The following is an 18,929-nucleotide window of genomic DNA, read 5'->3' as shown; positions in this document are numbered from 1 at the left end:
CTCAGGCAAACTGTGGATGTACTCATTCAGGTCTTGGCCTCTTTGCTCTTATTCTCATTCCTTTCATTCTTCAACTGGACTTTGGGGGTTTAGTTCAGTGTTCCACTGTGAATCTCTGCCTCTGTTTCTATCAGTTGTTGGATAAAGGTTCTATGGTGACATTTAAAATATTTATCAATCTGACTACAGGGCAAGGCCAGTTCAGGCACCCTTTTCTCAATTGCTTAGGGTCTTAGCTGGGGTCATCCTTGTGGATTCCTGGAAATTTCTCTAGTGCCAGGTTTCTTGCTAGCCCCATAATGGCTCCCTCAATCAAAATATCTCTTTCCTTGCTCTCATCTCTGTCCTTCCTCCATCTCATCTATCCCTTTCCTTCAAGTTTTCTTCCCACCTCCCCTTCTTCCCTCTTCTGCTTCCCCTTCTCCCCTGACCTCCATGCTTCCAAGTTTATCAGGCGATCTTATCTATTTCCACTTTCAGATGGCTCTCTGTATGTTTTTCTTAGGGTTCACCTTGTTACTTGGCTCCTCTAGGATCATGAACCATAGGCTCTTTATCCATTGCTTTACAGCTAGTATCCACTTATGAGTAAGTACATACCATATTCATCTTGCTGGGTCTGGCTTACCTCACTCAGGATGGTTTTTTTTTTTTAGTTCCATTCATTTGCATGCAAATTTCAAGATGTCATTGTTTTCTTATGGCTGAATAGTACTCCATTGTGTAAATGGACCACATTTTCTTTATCCATTCTTCAGTTGAGGGGCATCTAGGTTGTTTCCAGATTCTGGCTATTATAAATAATGCTTCTATGAACATAGCTGAACAAATGTCCTTGTAATATGATTGAGCATCTTTTGGGTACATGCCCAAGAGTGGTATTGCTGGATCTTGAGGTAGGATTATCCCCAATTTTCTGAAAATCCTCCATACTGATTTCCAGAGTGGTTATACAAGTTGCATTCCCACCAACAATGGAGGAGTTGTTGGTGGGAATGCAAACTTATTCCACATCCTGTCCAGCAGAAGCTATCATTGGTGCTTTTGATCTTAGCCATTCTGACTGGTGTAACATGGTATCTCAGAGTCGTTTTAATTTGCATTTCTCTGATGGCTAAGGATGTTGAACTTTGTTTAATTGTCTTTCAGTCATTTGAGATTCTTCTGTTGAGAATTTTCTGTTTATTTCTGCACCCCATTTTTTAATTGGATTATTTGGTATTTTGTTGTCTAGTTTCTTGAATTCTTTACATATTTTGGAAAGCAGTCCTCTGTCTGATGTGGGGCTGGTGAAGATCTTTTCCCATTCAGTAGGCTGCCTTTTTGTCTTATTGACTGTGTCCTTTGCTTTACAGAAGCTTCTCAGCTTTAGGAGGTCCCATTTATTAGTTGTTTCTCTCAGTGTCTGTGCTACTGGTGTTATATTTGGGAAGTGGCCTCCTGTGACCATGCATTGAAGGCTACTTCCCACTTTCTCCTCTATCAGGTTCAGTGTGGTCGGATTTATATTGAGATCCTTAATCCATTTGGCCTTGAGTTTTGTGTATGGTGATAGATATGGATCTATATGCATTCTTGTACATGTTGACATCCAGTTATTCCATCACTTTTTGTTGAAGATGTTTTCTTTTTTCCATTGTATAATTTTAGCTTCTTTGTCAAAATTCAGGTGTTCATAGGTGTGTGAATTAATATCTGGGTCTTTGATTCGATTCCATTAATCAACCTGTCTGTTTTTATGCCAATATCAAGCTATTTTCATTATTGTAGCTCTATAATAGAGCTTGATGCCAGAGATTGTGATGCCTCTGGAAGTTCCTTTATTGTACAGGATTGTTTTGGCTATCCTAGGTTTTTTGTTTTTCTATTTGAAATTGAGTATTGATCTTTCAAGTTCTGTGAAAAATTGTGTTGGGATTTTGATGGGGATTGCATTGAATCTATAGATTGCTTTTGGTAGGATTTCCATTTTTATTATGTTGAACCTATCTATCCAAGAGCATGGGAGATCTTTCCATTTTCTGGTATCTTCTTCCATTTCTTTCATCAAAGACTCAAAGTTCTTGTGGATCAGGTATTTCACTTCTTTGGATAGTGTTACCCCAAGATATTTTATGATATTTGTGGCTATTAAGAAGGATGATGTTTCTCTGATTTCTTTCTCAGCTTCTTTATGATTTGTGTTAAGAAGGCTACTGGTTTTTTTGAGTTGATCTTGTATCCTGCCACATTACTGAAGGTATTTATCAACTGTTGGAGTTCCCTAGTATAGTCTTTTGGGTCATTTACTATCATATCATCTGCAAATAGTGAAAGTTTAACTTCTTCCTTTTGAATTTGGATACCCTTGATCTCCTTTTGCTGTGTTATTGCTCTATCCAGAACTTCAAAAACTATATTGAATAGATATGGTGAGAGTGGACAGCCTTGTCTTATTCCTGATTTTAGTGGAATCACTTTGAGTTTCTCTCCATTTAATTTGATGTTGGCTGTCAGCCTGCTGTTTATTGCTTTTATTATGTTTAGATATGTTCCTTGTATCCCTGATCTCTCCAAGACCTTTATCATGAGGAGGCATTGAATTTGTCAAGTGCTTTTTCAGCATCTAATGATATGATCATATGGTTTTTTCTTTTAGTTTATTTATTTGGTGAATTACATTGACAGATCTCCATATGTTGAACCATCCCTGTATCTCTGGGATAAAGCCAACTTGATCATGGTGGATGATTTTTTTTATGTGTTCTTGGATTCAGTTTGCCAGTATTTTATTGAGTATTTTTGCATTTATGTTCATGAGTAAGATTGGTCTGTAATTCTCTTTCTTAGTTGCGTCTTTGTGTGGTTTCAGTATCAGGGTAACTGTAGCCTCATAAAAAGAGTTTGGCAATGTTCCTTCTGTTTCTATTATGTGGAATATTTTGAGGAATATAGGTGTTAGTTCTTCTTTGAAGTTTTGGTAGAAATTTGCACTGAAACCATCCAGCTCTGGGATTTTTGGTTGAAAGGCTTTTGATGACTGCTTCTATTTTCTTGCAAATTATAGGTCTATTTAAATTGTTCTTCTAATTTTGATTTAATTTTGGTATGTGGTAGCTATCCAAAAAATTGTCCATTTCTTTTATATTTTCCAATTTTGTGGAGTACAGGTTTTTGTAGTATCACCTAATGATTCTCTGGATTTCCTCGGTGTCTGTTGTTACATCACCCTTTTCATTTCTGATTTTGTTATTTTGGATGTTCACTTCCCTTTAGTACAAGAGAGCCTACAAGTTTCCTGTCCTTAACTGCATTAACTATGTTCCTTAGGCCAATATTCGTTGACAAGAGAGGAGACTATTTGAGAATAATAGGGATGGGATGGGAGATGGTGAGGAAAGGGGGCTGAGGGCCTCAATTGTCCAGGGTGCACAGAAATGCTGTTTTAGCACTAGGAGTCAGAGTTATAAGCCACTTACTGGTTCACTACACAGATAATAAGAACTCTGAGACAGGCACTGCTAAATCCTGGACTTGATTATCAGCTTCCTTTCAAAGAGCAGCCAGTCAGCCAAGTAGCACAACACAAAGATAATGAGAGAAGATTGCAAAACTCTCTGTCTTTTACTCCCAGGAAACTAAGCCAGCCCAGTTCTCTGGAACTGATGCATCTGAATGAAAATGGTTCTTCAGGCCGAGAGAGAGAGAGAGAGAGAGAGAGAGAGAGAGAGAGAGAGAGAGAGAGAGAGAGAGAGAGACATACTATCTCTACAGTGTCCCCTGTAAAAAGGCAAAATGGGAGCAATCATCCTGAACCCTGAAGCTGAAGATTTCTGTACTGATGTGGTACCCAAAACATGAGGAAGTTGCTTTAACCTTACATTTCTTGTCCACCAAATTATTAGTTTTTGGGTTTTAGGGGCATATGACAAAACTTTCTGGTGTATTTTTATAGACAGAACAAGGCTCCTCAATATTTCTGGGTCTTGGACTCAACCGTTTTGAATTCCATATAGTTGCTTGGTGGTGTCAGAAACCAATAGGTTTAAATGGAATGAATGAAGGACCTCTGTATCTTGATACCTAGGACATTCAGTGTAGATGTGGTACCATGTGCTCAATGTCCACTCTAGAAAGAAAATAATTTCTGCTAGTAAAACAATATATTTAAAACACAGATGAGAATGCTTCTCTAATTTTCTTTAACTGTCAAGAAATTAAAGGTGATGTTTTCTGTTTGTTTTTAATAGCGTTCTATTGCATCTAACTTTATTGATCGATACTTTGAATTTCTCTCTGACTTTTAATTTAGCTTTTGTTTGATTGATTCCATGATGATAGTTTAGAGCTTTGAAAATCTCTTATTCTGAGTCTTCTATATGACCTTTAAACACAGAATAGTAAAGCCAAACACTAAAGTAGGACTTAGGAAGTTAACTTTTACTGATATAACATGGCCTGGTACCGAAATGCTAGAAAGACATCAAGAGAATCCCTTCCTTCTCCAACATACAGGAATTACAAAGAAACTCTCCCAGTGCCTGTCCAGAGATCAGTGGCAGCATCCCAGCTGTCTAGGTTATACTACAAGACACTGCTCCCTACTTTTACAGAAAGGAAAGGGAGCAACAGAACTTTCTGAATACAAGCCTAGTAAGAAGACTTAGGGTACTTCCTAGAAAGCTTTGAAATGAATTTCTTGAAATTGTGATATGCAAAAAAAAAAGTGCCTTCCCCCACCAAAGAAAGGTAACCGTGGTGACTGTGGGCTATAATTTAACCCCACCCAGGAAACCTATTAGGAAGACAAAGACCAAGCGCTAGTTAGAAGAGAAGATCTTTTTGCACTGAGGTGAAACTGCACACTCTCTGCTTCCTGGGGCAAAGCCTGTGTACTATGAACAAACGTGAGGCTCACAAGAGGGTTACAACCAATGAGATTGAGGGTAATGCTGTAATATGTATCTGCATCCTGTCAGATCAAGGAGTGTGTCTGTTCCTACTTGAAGGGAATCTTCAAACTGATGACTTACTGGTCATATTTCTGCTTCTCCTAACTAATAAGCAAAAATTCCTCCCCTCAGTGAAACTGTCTGATAGGGATAGAACAAAAAGGCAAACATTTCCTCTCCAAGATCTACAGATACACCTCATCTAAGGGATTTGCTTTGTTAGAATAGTTTGTGGGCTTGCATCACTTTTGTACTAACTACTATCGTAGAACCAGATGCTCATCTGCAGTCTTGTAACACTACCTACAGCCTGGATGAGGGAAAGTGGAAGGCAAAGGGCTATTAGTGTGAGCTGAGTCTCAAATGGGTGATCCTTGGCAGGGTGGAGTAGTTGAGAAAGGTAGAAGTCAGAAAGCGGAACTGCCTGACTCATCAGGAATAGAGGCAGTCGAGGCCAACACTAACTGCACCCAACTCTCACTCTTGCAAGTCCTGACACTTCTTGCCAAGATGTGTCTGTATGAGCAAGGATTTCTCTGATGCAATTTTGTGCTCTTTAAATCACTAACTTGCCAATAACCAAAGGACAAATCAATTGCAGTACAGTTAAAAATACACACTTTATTATAGCCTTAAAATACAGAAAAGGAACTGAGTATACATTGGAAGCAAAGGCTGAAATGATAACATTGGGAGAAATTCAGATGCTGTGTGTTGGTAGCTATCCCTCTGTCTGAAGTATGGAAACCTCTTCTGGTTTCTAAAAGAATCACAATGCTTTTGGACCTTTGCTGGGAGTGTGACAGTATCATTGTATCATTTTGTCTGCCTTGATTGCCCTAAGAATGAGGCTGGGGCAGAATGACATCATTAAGTTTCAAAGAAATAGCTCCATTGATAACACGCCTGCTATGTAAGCATAAGGACTGGAGTTCAGATCCCCAGACCATGTGTACTAGTCAGACATGGTGGTACACATCTGTAACCGAAGACCTGTGGGTGGTAAGGTAAAGCAGCAATAGGCAGATCCCTAGAGCCAAATGGTGGTCCAGCCAAGCCAAATAAATGAGCTCCAGGTTCAGTGAGAGACCTTGTCTCAAAGACTAAGGTGGAGAGCAGCTAAGGAAGACACTCAGTATGCCACCCACAAGTACATACTCATATGAACAGGCTCTCCCACAACACATACACGCACACACCTACACTATCACATACAACACACACATACACAAACACACACACAACACACATGCACACCTTTTTACAAAGAATGGTGTCCTAGTAAACCAGTTTTCCAAAAGAAATGCTTCCATTTATAGTGTTTGTCAACCTCCATGGCATAAAAGTTCCCAAACTGCACAATTCAAAGGAATTAAACAATCAGTTTTTATGAAGTAGTGTCAGCCCATGCCAGCACAGGGCTGCTTGCAACACATCAAATGTCAACACTAACAGGTTTCTATAAATACATATGACATAATTTTAGTTTCCTGAGAAGATATGCAGACACAAGTGTCTTTGTACTCTATAGCAATTCAGCACAGCAAGTATTCATAAAAAAATAAGAAATAGCTTAGCCTACAATAAGTATTCTTGTTACATACAATAAAGATATTTTTAAATTAGCCCTATATAAAACATAATTATAATACAGTTTTCCACAAATACCCATAAATATTATAAATTGGTTTAAAATACTTTTCAACAAGAACTCACAAGCTGGTTAAATTTAGCAGAATCCAAAATTTGAAAATGAGTGTTCTTCATTACTTTGATACCTCAGCATACTCTTCCAACAGGGTCCTGGCTTTTCTTGCTCCAGGCAAGAAGAGGAAAATGTCTGCTGGTAAAGAAAGGCTCTCGTCGCTTCATTCTGGCCACCTTGGGGTAAAGGCGATGCATCCATTTGAAAGCTGAATTTATTCCATTTTAGAGATGTATAATGAGACAGTAGAAAATACCAGTTTCAAATCGGGGACTATGTGAATGGCAAGACCCCACTCAATTCATTGTGAGTTTTGAGTTGAGGTGAGAGTCTCATGATCCATCTGTCCATGTTAACATTGTTCAATTTTTTTCTAAAAATATCTACTCCATTAACATCATAGAGTTGTGTAGTATAGGAAAACCAATGTATTTGCCAATTAGGGAACACCAACTAAAAATTTGGAATCATTACACAATACACTAGAGAAACACCAATTTCTTGGGCTAAACATAATGACTGCTAGTGCAAACTCGTTTTCCTATTTGCAGTGTGTAAACACACATACACACAAAAGCAATAAAGGCTTACGTGAAAGTTCAGGATGAACCTGCATCCTGAGGATGACGAAATCAAGAAAAATTCCCCAGATCAATTTCATTCCATGCCATCGCCACTTCTGTCCCAATGGCTTTCAAAGTGTTCTCCGTCCTCTAAAAATATCACGTGTAAAAGGAGTGCTCTTGGCATATCGTGGCCACCCCACCAATCTGACAGCTTTTCATTAGGAGGCTCTCAGAAGGTGAGAGTATGAAGGGATTAAGGTAAACAGCTCAAGGAAATTATGATGAGAAGAAGGCCAGGCTGCTGCAAAACACCCTTTGTGAAAACCAAGTAAGATTCCCATGGAAATAGCACCTCATTTTGCACCCAGAGATTCAAGAGTTAGAGAGATATGCTTTGAAATACTCATTTTATCATGGATTATGAAACTCTATTTCCAGATCTAACGTCAGGGATTTGGCCCACTCACTGAATCTTCCTCAGACAGATATGAGAGTTAAAGTCTTATGATGCCAAGAGGTTATGTTTGTGTTGATGTGTAAGGTGCTACAAACTGTGTGCATTCAAACAGGCAACCCCTCCAATCCGCTGAACAGCCTCTCTGGGTACACTGAGGAAGGTGATGAGACCAAACTAAATCTCTAGGAGCTGAATGAGAGATCTGGCATTAAAACAACCCCCCAGTATGTATTATCTTTCTGAACATGGTCATCAGAGTTGAACCTCAAGTATATGCTATCTCCGGCATGCAGTTCATAAATCCCTCCTATAGTTAGAATTTGAAAGTCATTTGTTGCAGACTGTAAGACATTTCCATCTTTAATTATCTCTACTATAAATTCAGCAGAGTTTTTTATGTCTTTCTTAGCAAAAGGAGTCACTTGTCCATAGATTAAATACTCGCCATCCTGAAGTATCCCCAGCTTCCCGACAGATGTCATATTGACACAAAGAGGTTCAGGAGATGTCATTTGCCACTTTGAAGATGATAGTTCTATAAGAAATTGAAAATGAAGGGAAAAAAAGAAATCATTATTACTTCATCCTCTACCTGGTCGCAGTATATTCTTTACTACCTACATACTAATTTACCTGGACTATGCTAGTTTTTTTCAGACCCTATTTTAAATAGATTGTGAGAATCAACCATTTCTCTGTTTCAGAGAAGTTGCAGATCCTCATGGATCTGTACCTCTTCCCAGGTAATAGGAATGAACAAGGGAGGGAGAGGAGAGAGGAACCACACAGCAAGACTAGAATAAGGACTGCTCATAATTCATGCATCTCCATGTCTTTCTTATATGAACAGTATTTACTCAGTGGTGGTTTACCAATGACACATTCCCTAATCAGTCTACATGCAACATTGCTCTCCTATGACTCCCTTGTTCTATACTGCTTTAATTTTCTTCATAGAAAGTATTAGGAGGAAGCTTATTATAAATTAATTTGACCATTTTCTATTGTCTTACATCCACTTAAATACGACTTCTTTGATAATAAGCATTCTCTATTTTTCCAATTACTATATTCCCATCACCGTGAGTTTCTAGAATAATGTGAACTCTAAAAACTTTTTTATTTTGACACGGGAGTCCTGCTGTATTGCCCAATCTGGGCTCAAATAGATGAGTTCAGGTTTTATGTTGTTGTTGTTGTTGTTGTTGTTGTTGTTTGCTTGTTTGTTTGTTTGTTTGATATGGGAGTCCTGATATATTGCCTATCTGGGCTCAAATTGATGAGTTCAAGTGGTCCTCCCCCTCAGCATCCGTAAATATCTCTAAACTGGTTGACAGATCTGTTTCTAAATTTGATGCTTTGTGTCTGAAATATATTTCTTCATATCACTTTCAATTCCACATATCATTATCTAGCTCACTTCCAAATATCTACTGGTATATTGATGGCTTTGTAACTAGAAATAAATTTCTCTAATTAAATATAACTACCCCTAGTCTAATACTGCCACACGGGATAATGTGTCCAATTTAGTCTTTTTTTTCCTATGTACTACACTTACATATTTCCCTAATCTTAGGGAATGTACAACTATGTAACTTCAAGGCCCCAAGAGATGCTTTTACTGGTTCAAAGTTCTTTTCTCTAATACTCAATAACTTTAGATATAGAAGGCAAAGCCCTAGAAGAAGTAACACTGGCTTAAATTCCCTTTCATACAGAAATAGCTAGTAGAAGACTCGGAGGAAGATGCTGGAGGAGGATGAAGGACTGATGACTAGAGAAAAAAGCAAAGACTCGCAGCATCCCCAGCGAACTCTGCATTTCTCCTCATTGGCACGCAAGAGACAGATTTCTTGGAACAAGTATAGCTTTTTTTCCTATTTAATTCAATTATGGAATTTTTTTTAAAGAGCATCTTAGCATCATTTTTATCACAACAAGGAGAAATTTCTAACATTATTCTATTCCTTTCACTGGCAAAACAAAGCACAGAATTGTGGACACACTCAAAGAATGCCCCAAGCTCTGAAAGCCAAGGTATTTTGAAAACTGGAGCAAAAGATAGACGAGTGAAAAACTGAATTATAGAAATCATCTACTCTCAAATGTAAATGTGTTTGTTTGCCCATACGGACAATCAAAAAATGTATACACTTGATGTTTTGAGTATATCCTAAGGAATATCCTGAGCCTCAAGGCGATGCTAGCTTTTCTGTCAGCTTGACACAGCCTAGGGACACCCAGGAAGAGAATCTAAGTGTTCACACTGAGTTGGTCTATAAGGGACTGTCTTAATTAAATTGAAAGATGTGAGAAAATTCAGCCCGCTACAGTTGGCACCATCTCCTAGGCAAGATGTTCGGAACTGTAAGAAGGTAGAGAAATGGAACTGAGCATAAGAAAGCGAGCGGGCAGGCAAGCATACATTTCGTTTCTCCCTGCTTGACTGTGAGTGTGACAGGATGCTCTAAGCTCCTGCTGCCACCATTCCCCCGCCATGGCGGACTATAGTCTGCACTTATGAGCTAAGACAAATCCTTTTTCTCCGACGCTTGCTTTTTGTTGCGGTACTTTATCGGGGCAACAGAAATGAAAGTAAAACACTCAGCAACACTGTTTTTCATACATTTTCTGAGCGGCTATCAGGTGACTGTTAAGGAAAGTGACTCAGAAGCAAAGAGGAAGTGCCTGTTCCTCTTCTGTGTACTTACTCACAGCAGTAATGTTTCCCATACACCCTATTAGAAAGGAAAAATCTGTGAAATATGAGAAGGACTTTGAGGAAAGGTGGTAGGAATCTTTAACGGACTACCAAACCAAAAGCTGACTACTGTATGCATATCCACATGTCACCAAATGTGGGCTTGTCAAATCTAGCTCAGCTCTGGAAGCCTCGGCTCTCACTAGGCTGATGGCCTAGTATAGAATGAGTGATTGTAATTTTAAAAAATAAAGGAAAGTGAACAAAAAGTTGTACAGGTTTTTTGAAGGCACTGGCAGATGCCTTCTTGCATCAGAAACTAAGAAAAATGAAAGGTGGGTTACTCACCGAACTTAACCATACAGGGCTCTTTGACAATTGCCTGTAGAAGGAAAAGAAGAACTGGTCAGGATGATGGCACAGTTGCCACTTGCTTGGATGAATTATTTAGCACTTAAAGATTCTGCAGCAAACTACTATCCAAAGCAAAAAAATTAAAAAAACCCACCACACATAGAGACTTGTCACATTTCTTTGCTTCCTTTACAGATGACTGGTTCTGTCCTCTACATTTGACTTACGGTAGCTTTGATATTAGTGTTTAGAAGAGACAGGAAGAAGCAAGTGAACAAGTAAGCTATGGGGATACAAGGGAAGAGGTGTAAATAGACACACTGAAATTCAGCTGTATAAGGAGACAAAACCACATGAATAGAGTGGTGGGCAATATTATTTTAGTTTTAAAAATGATATCATTGAATGATAGATTTGACAATGAGAAGAAAGATAGCAGATCTATTTGGGGATCTTTCATTCACTTTGGGGTCATTCATTTGGCGTTTCATTCTGTTCATCTAACTTTGACCCACAAGGCAAGAATTGGAGCTGTGTTCTTTCCCTCTAGTGTACTACAAACAGCAGTCTCTATATCCCTAGGTTTCCCAACATTATCTGGTACATATGGGAAGAAGATAATGAAACCTCTGCTTATGTTTCTCTTTACTTAAAATAACAATAAATTGACTTTAGAAATATTAATGTTTAGAAATCCACATGCCATATGCAATAACTGAGAATCAGATACAACTGTTTCAAATGTCTACCACACATCACAGCATACATGCTGAAAGATGACATTAGTTATGACTAGTTTACAAATGCAATCACTTAAATGTTGTCAAATGCTTGAGAGTAAAATAAGGTATAAACTATCAAAGTTTTTGGTACTCAAAATTCATACGTTTCCTTGGAGCAAAGTGCTCAAAAGACTTTTTTTTTTTTTACATATGGAAAGAGATATATGTTCCTTTTGAAGAATCTATACAGCTATTGTGCTAAAAAAAAAAAAAACTAAAGAAGATGAAAGGTAAAAGCACTGAAAACAATTAAGCACGGACCGAAGCTCATGAAAACAGGAACGCACTGCCTCTGACCAAGGTGCTGGCAAAGAGGGAACGCGCCAGCTGGTCTGGTATAGTGATCCATGCCAGATATAACAGCACTTAGGAGACTAAAACAGGAGGACCATGGGTTTTAGGTCAAGCTAGGCTATATTTCAAAGAAAGCAAGAAGTAGCTGGTGTTCTTGACAGGAATACTGGTGTGAGACAATAGGAAGAAAGAAAGGTAATGCCAAGATTTGGGACTGCAGTCATTGGGAAAAGTAAGTTAATTGGCAGGATGAGCATGACTAAGAGAAATAAAGTAAGAGAGGCCCAATCATGAGTTTTGGGATGAGTTGATTTGTGGTGCTTCTGAGATATCAAGTAGGCGGTTAGGTATGCAATGCTGAGACTCTGCTTTCAGACCTGACATTCTATGTGAACATCAAGTCCACGAGTGTAACAGAGATGAGTACTGGAACCCTTTGGTATTCAAAGGTCAGACAATGAGGAGGAACTCTCTAGGAAGATCAGTGAGTCTGAAAAGAATGGATGTGTGTAATGTTTGTGAACCAAGAGAAGAAAGTCTTCTAGAGAGGAGACTAAGCAGTTGGTGTCAAAAGTCACTGATAGATCAGAAAAGAAGAGGGCAGAGACTTGACTGGTGGAGTTAAAAACATGGTTTCTACAAGAATTCCTGACAGAATAGTTGTGTAATAGTTTGTATGATGTGATAAGAGCACAAGTCTCACCAGGATAAATTTAAGATGAGATGAGCAATTGGGAAATTTGCTACATGGGAGGCTAGCAAAAGTGAGTGGGCCCTGGATAAGGGTGAGAAGTCATAGAGGCTTTTGTTGTTGTTGTTCCTTTGTTTTGGGTTCGGTCTTTGTTTGTTTGATATGAAGGAGATGACAAGTATGCTTGTCGCCATTCGATGGGACTATTCCAATCGAATGAGGCAGGCGAGAACTTCAGCGATGCTCTGAGCAGGTGAGACATGCAAGAATGAGTTCGGAGGTGGTGGCTCTGGCAGGGACGTGGATAATGCATCCATGCAGATGAAGGAAACACAGAATGTATGGACACAAATGCAGGCAACTGGCAGACATGGTCTTTCCTCTCTCCTACCGAGAGAGGGTGGGAAATGGTTCCTGAAAGTTCAGAGGGGAGCCAAGGGTGCAAGGTAGTCTCTGAAGGAGAAAGAATGGACTGGGGAAGTACACACCATTTCCACGGCAACAAGGAAACCCCACTTAAAGCTGGTGGCCATGAGCATATAAAGAAAGAATGTTCAAAAGGCCTTGTGTTTTTCTCGGAGACCCAGTACTGCTGGGTTTAGTTATTGCTGGAGTCCTTTGATAGCCAGGTTTTGACATGGGATTGTAGTGATGAGAGAAAGAAGCAAGTGAGCCAATTTGTGTAAGGAACGAGATGTAATTAAAGACTTTGGAGCTTAGTTGTGTAATGAGAAAAAGAAAAGACGTGGATGAAATGAAATATTATTTTAATTCTAAAGAGCAGCCCCATCCAATGATAGTGATAATTAAGTGTCTTAGCAATTAAGAATATACAAAGATGCTCTGGTAAATTTTTATCTATGTTTCCTTGTGAAGTAATTTTCAATTGTTATAGTCAAAATCACAAATCAAGTTAAACTGGAATAAAACCTTGAGTTCCTATATTATAAAATGTAAAACTAAAATTAAGAAAATAAAGAAAATATCAAATTACTGGGGCTTTGAATGTGACTAAGAGGTAGAGATACTGAGTTTGAACCCCATAATCACAAAAAACAGTATTTCAGTTATTTTGTTATATCTGTATCATGTGTGAATATATTATAGAAAACTTAACATCTTAGCTAAAACAGGTAGATTTAGACTGGAAAATCTGTGCTAAACCTTTAGAACAGTGACTTTCCATCTTGTGTATATGTTTTGTGTTCATGGTATTGTACTCAGATATGAGATACTATTTGGCACACATCTGCTGGAAATTATAATAAAAGTATTTTATTGATAAGGAGATACAATAGAAAATTATGGAAACCATAAATCTAAAAACCATAAGTAATTGGATTTCCTGAGATCAGTTTTACTCTTGCAATTATTTCATCCTATTTTGGTTTTTCTTAGACGAGATGTCCAAATTCAATTTAGAACGACTGATAGACTTACAGCAGGGACTCCAAAAACTCATTTCCTCATCCAATAACCAAGGATAATAGCAGAGTTCACTGAACTGTTGTTCTACATAACTGTGCTGACTCTTGGGAAGGGCTTCTCCAGACATTCTATATGGATATACTCAGTAAATATCAGTTATTTTGATCATGATACTGGTTATAATGAAGAATTAAACAAACAGCTTAAGTACCTATATTCCCAATATTATACTAATGTTGTAAGAGAGACAAATTTAATGTATAATTTCTGCCTCTCAAGATGTTTGTAATCTAACTAGAGAGACACTATTGCTTATATGATGCAATTAAACAGGCACCTAAATATAAACGTTGTGGATTGTGTCCCAGCTGTTACCATGTGTAAGAATACACAGAAAACTTAAATTCATAGACAAATTAACTGACCGACAAACATCCAGAAAGTCAACTGCAAACTTCTTTAATATCTATTTAGAATTACAAAACGCCACTCGGCTCATCTTTAGCTATTGCCATAAGTGAAAATCGAAGTGGAAAATCTTCAGTTTGGTTGAAAACTGTGGTCTTCTGACTGAGAAAGGGATAAGGTCAGACAAACCACGCACGCTTTAACTGGCCTTGCGAGTCTGTATTCATTGTGACCTTCTAACTAACAATGGTGTGAATATTAATCACTACAACATATCTAGAGTCTACTGTGAGTCAGGCACGTCAGGCACTTCCCTGCCTCATTATTCCTTGAGGCAGCTCTAGAAGAATTAGCGTGTTCCTTTTGCAGAGGAGGAAATGAGGACTCCGTGGTGAAGTAACCAGCCCAAGGTCACATGGCTGATAAGAGGTTGGGATCCAGAACCAAACTGTCTCATTCAAAACACTCAGCCTACCACTCATAGAGGCCGTTTCTATTTATAATTCTGGTGATATTATAGAGAGTTACACACAAGCCTTTCGGTTTACTTTTAGTTTTGCTTGCTTTCATTTAGAAGAGTCAGTTGGTCTTCTAACCTCACTTTGGTTTAATCCTAGATTACTTGGTTTGTCTCAAACTGGCCAAAATAGACTTCAGACTAATCCTAACCTCCTCTGTCCGGAAACAAACCCTCCTCTATTTGTTTGCAAGTACAGTTGTACAAATTCCAGTTTCCCTTCTGGAAGCCTATCCATCCTTCATTTCACTGAAGAAAGGGACTTTCCTGAATCACTGGATTCTTCAGAGGGAACTGCGCTGAACTGCTTTCACAGAGAACTTGGCCAAACTCCTTGAGCTCAGAGCATAGTCTATTAACTAATGTCTTCTATAAGAGAGAGAGGGAGAGAAAAAAAATTCTCCCAAGAAAATTTCTGCTGATCTGAAAGGAACCAAGCTAAAAAAGATTACTATCTGAAGGGATTTTTTATAAATGGAGATTTGCATGAGAAAATTGGAGTGAATAAAAATATAAAACCGTTCTGAGTTCCTACCTATGCAAAGGTGGAAGTTACTATCATCTGTCATCCACGCAGATTTCTCTGCTCAATAATTTTTTTTTTTGTAGCTAATAAGAAAAGTGTAATTCTCAAGCTACTACTAAAGCCCAGTGGTTTTTCCATAGTAACTAGGCTGCCTGGCATTCTGGCAGGAAAATAGACTCCAAAACCTTTTTTACTTCCCTAAGTTTGAAATATCCTCACAGGTATTTTTAGAGGGGGAACCCTTCATTGAAAGGGGTGTGTTCTCTTGAGGGGATAATCTGAAATCAAAGCTCAAAACACCATGAATTAACAGTTTGCTTGTGGAGAAAGGTGTCACTCGGAACAAAAGTCTTCCTCCCCATGCATTATCGCGGGGCTCTTTGACACCGAGACACAGTGCACTTCAGAACCACCTGACTAATAAGACTTGAGGGGGTTTACAGGAAGAAAAAGCAATGTGAAATCAATGCTATTCTCATTCTTCCTCCTTTTCAAAACTTTCCACACTTGAGAGGCTGATAGTCCTTTCCCTGTGGCTCAACATTCATTGCTTTAGAAGCTCTCTTCTTGGTTCCTTCTTTGGAAGTGTAGGGCTGGGATTAGAACTCTCTCTGCCTCTCATCCACTTACACAGTTACAGAGTACAGAATAACGGGTTCCTATGTACGCTTTTCACCAGAGCGTTCTAACTAACCTTGGCTCTACAGTGCACTATTTCCTCCTGTGCCTTTCCTCAAAGTCTTGCCAGTGTAGAACCACACCTTTAAAACCATCACTGGTTGGTCTCCTTAGACAAATGCTCCTGGGCTTAGCTCCAACCCTTCCTTACACAGCTATACATCACTTTATTCTGCCCTAGGTTTAGAGTCTTTTAAAGTAACGGGCTAACTCCTGAATTATATAAAGTTTTATTTTATTTCTTCTGGTCAAACGCTTTCTTTTTTCTTTTGTAGTTTTTCAAGACACAGTTTCTCTGTGTAGCCCTGGCTGTCATGGAACAGAAAGCAAACTTCTAGAAAGAACCTAATATATATATATATATATATATATATATATATATATATATATATATATATATATACATTCCCAGTACAGATCCCATCTAGATCCACAATTTAGACTGTAATTCACTGGGAAATTCCTGATAACCATCAGGGGCTTCCCAAACAGACATGTTCTCTTCTTTCCTCCATGAAGCCTTCCCAGGTCACTCCAGTCCAAAGTCATCGTCCTTGCTTTAGACTTCCTAAACTACAGGTACACATAGTACCCTACACTTAGGTAAATTATTGACCAATGTAATTATAGCTAGCAGGGCATTAAGTAAACAGATCCAGTCTCCCAACACCATGTTGTAGACCTAAAATACTAGAATCAGAACAACGAAACAACTTTCTCACATGCGTGCAGTTGGTTTTAGTGAGATTCACCTGTAACTGGAATCCAGATTTTCTCTCTTCTAGCTCAGCACCATTTCCCTCTTCCACATGCTCTTGCTTCCTGTGATTTCATTCTGTCTTCCACTATCATTTTGTATCCCTACCCCATTGAGACCACTGCTTGTTTGGAATCGCATGAAGAAGAGCATCATGCTTCAGGTGATGACTGAATATGAGACTAGCGGAGTTCCAGGGAGGGAGAAGGACCCCCACAGACACCTTTTAAAGACTCAGTTTAAACATGTAGTCCCATGCAGCTCAAGCCCACAGTGGGCACTCTGTGTCCTCTGGTGCCCTTTGTCTCAAGACATTCAGATGAGTTTCAGGGGTCAAGTCCTTACAAGACTGGAATTTTTTACGCTGTACCCTCAGATCTCTTCCTTCCCACTATCTTCAGCAATGCTGAATGGCAACGATAATAATCAGACTAACAATTAAACAACCTTTATATACTATAATTAGCACCTGTAGGTTCCTTTACCACCTTACCTTGAGTGAAGTAAAGATCAGTGCACCCGTGGTATAGAAAAGCAGCACCAGCAGAGGAACCATGCATAAAAGCCATGGCTTCCTGAACCTCTGTGCCCCTCGAGGACTTGGCGGGCTCAAAGGCATTTCCTCCATGAGGCTAGAACTCATTCTGTGACGGGCTGAGAGCTCTGGAAAGCAGATATGCACAAGTGATGGATGAACGATGCGATGTCATGTTTTATAGTAATTAGGCCGTGGGTGTGGGAGGTGGAGTTTTCCTTTGGAACACTGCTGAGCACTGACAGTCATCGTGGCAGCAGGCCAAAACTACAAAAGGAATGGGGAGGCTTAGAGCCAACAGAAACACGGGAGGGAAAAAAAAGCCACTATGAGGCAAGTTCAGAAGTAAAAAAAAAGTCTTTCCTAAAGCAAGAGGAAGTACTGTGTGCATGCACAGCCAGCCTCAGCTGCTGGAAGATACTCCAAAATTATTCCCAATGAAGAAGAAAAAAAAACTTATAAGAATAAATAAAACTTAAAGCTAAGTTTTATCATACTGCAGCTATAATGACTGGATGGGACAGAGAGTTAGAGAGCAGGGATGCACGGTTTGAACAATGGAGTTCCCATGAAGTCACCACATTGCACACTTTACATATGTACTGCTTTATATATATACACCATTTTTACTTGTCGGTTACACCTTGATAGCAGTTTAAAATATCAAATCAAAGCTATAGTCACAAAAAATTAACTTTCTAGGTTACAAAATGTGTTTGCTCTGAAACAGTCTTGAAGAAAGCTGCAACTGGGGCCTGAGAGATGGCTCGGTCATTAAGATTGCTTGTTACTTTTACAAAGGATTTGAATTCAGTTCCCGGCAGCACTATGGGGATGCACAACCATCTATTGCTCCAGCTCATGGGACACAACGCCCTCTCTGACCTCCAAGGCACCAGACACTCACATTACACACATACATATATATGTGGGCAAAACATTCACATACACAAAATAAATCTTAAAAAATTTTTTAAAACCTGCTAGAACTTAGTAAATATTGGAGAATAAAACAATGGTCAATTTTCTCATACCTTGACCCTGCTGAAACTAAATTCCAATGCTAGCATCAAATAGTAATAATGTTATCCTTTAAAAGGTTATTTCCTTGACTTGACTTGTACTCTGCCCTTAACCCCAAATAGAGATTTTTTTTTCCCCTCCTGACATCAAAATGCCAATTTAGCATAAAACTGAAGAAGTCCCTTGTTCTCTGTACCTGAGCCTCCTCATCTGTTAAAATTATTGCGTGTCTTACAGAATGTCAATATAATTTGCTAGAAACCTTCGGGGCTTTTAATCTAGACACACCTGAGGGCATTGCCCAACAAAGCTCATCCCTAACCTACTGTATGCACATCAGTGGATTTCTCTGAGCCTAGGTTTGTACTTCATAATAGTTTTGCAAGAATAAAATAAATGTACAAAATTTAGCTTACAAAAGATATCCCATAAGGGTTATGATAGTTTGTCTCTTACCTCTTTAGAAGTGTAGTGGTAAACTCCATTATAAAATCCTCGAAAAGAGTGACTATTTCTTATTAGTTTTTAATAGAAAATAATTCAACTGAAGTTAATTTAAGACAAAGTTTTTTT

The 18,929-nt window shown here is 38.7% G+C and overlaps 1 protein-coding gene across 1 annotated transcript; it reads right to left on the bottom strand.

Annotated features, from left to right (window-relative positions):
• Positions 1–7,287: 7,287 nt before the first annotated feature.
• On the bottom strand, positions 7,288–17,441 carry Tnfsf18 (TNF superfamily member 18). The gene is made up of 3 exons (XM_075987457.1): positions 17,292–17,441; positions 10,712–10,745; positions 7,288–8,194 (listed from the first exon to the last, which is right to left on the bottom strand). Exons 1-3 carry the CDS (start codon positions 17,439–17,441, stop codon positions 7,842–7,844), a joined length of 537 nt encoding a protein of 178 aa, XP_075843572.1. The 3' UTR covers positions 7,288–7,841.
• Between the last annotated feature and the right edge of the window lie 1,488 nt (positions 17,442–18,929).

The sequence above is a fragment of the Microtus pennsylvanicus genome, chromosome 10 (assembly GCF_037038515.1).
Source record: "Microtus pennsylvanicus isolate mMicPen1 chromosome 10, mMicPen1.hap1, whole genome shotgun sequence".
Taxonomy (NCBI): domain Eukaryota; kingdom Metazoa; phylum Chordata; class Mammalia; order Rodentia; family Cricetidae; genus Microtus; species Microtus pennsylvanicus.
This window is presented reverse-complemented; position numbering and strand designations above follow the sequence as displayed.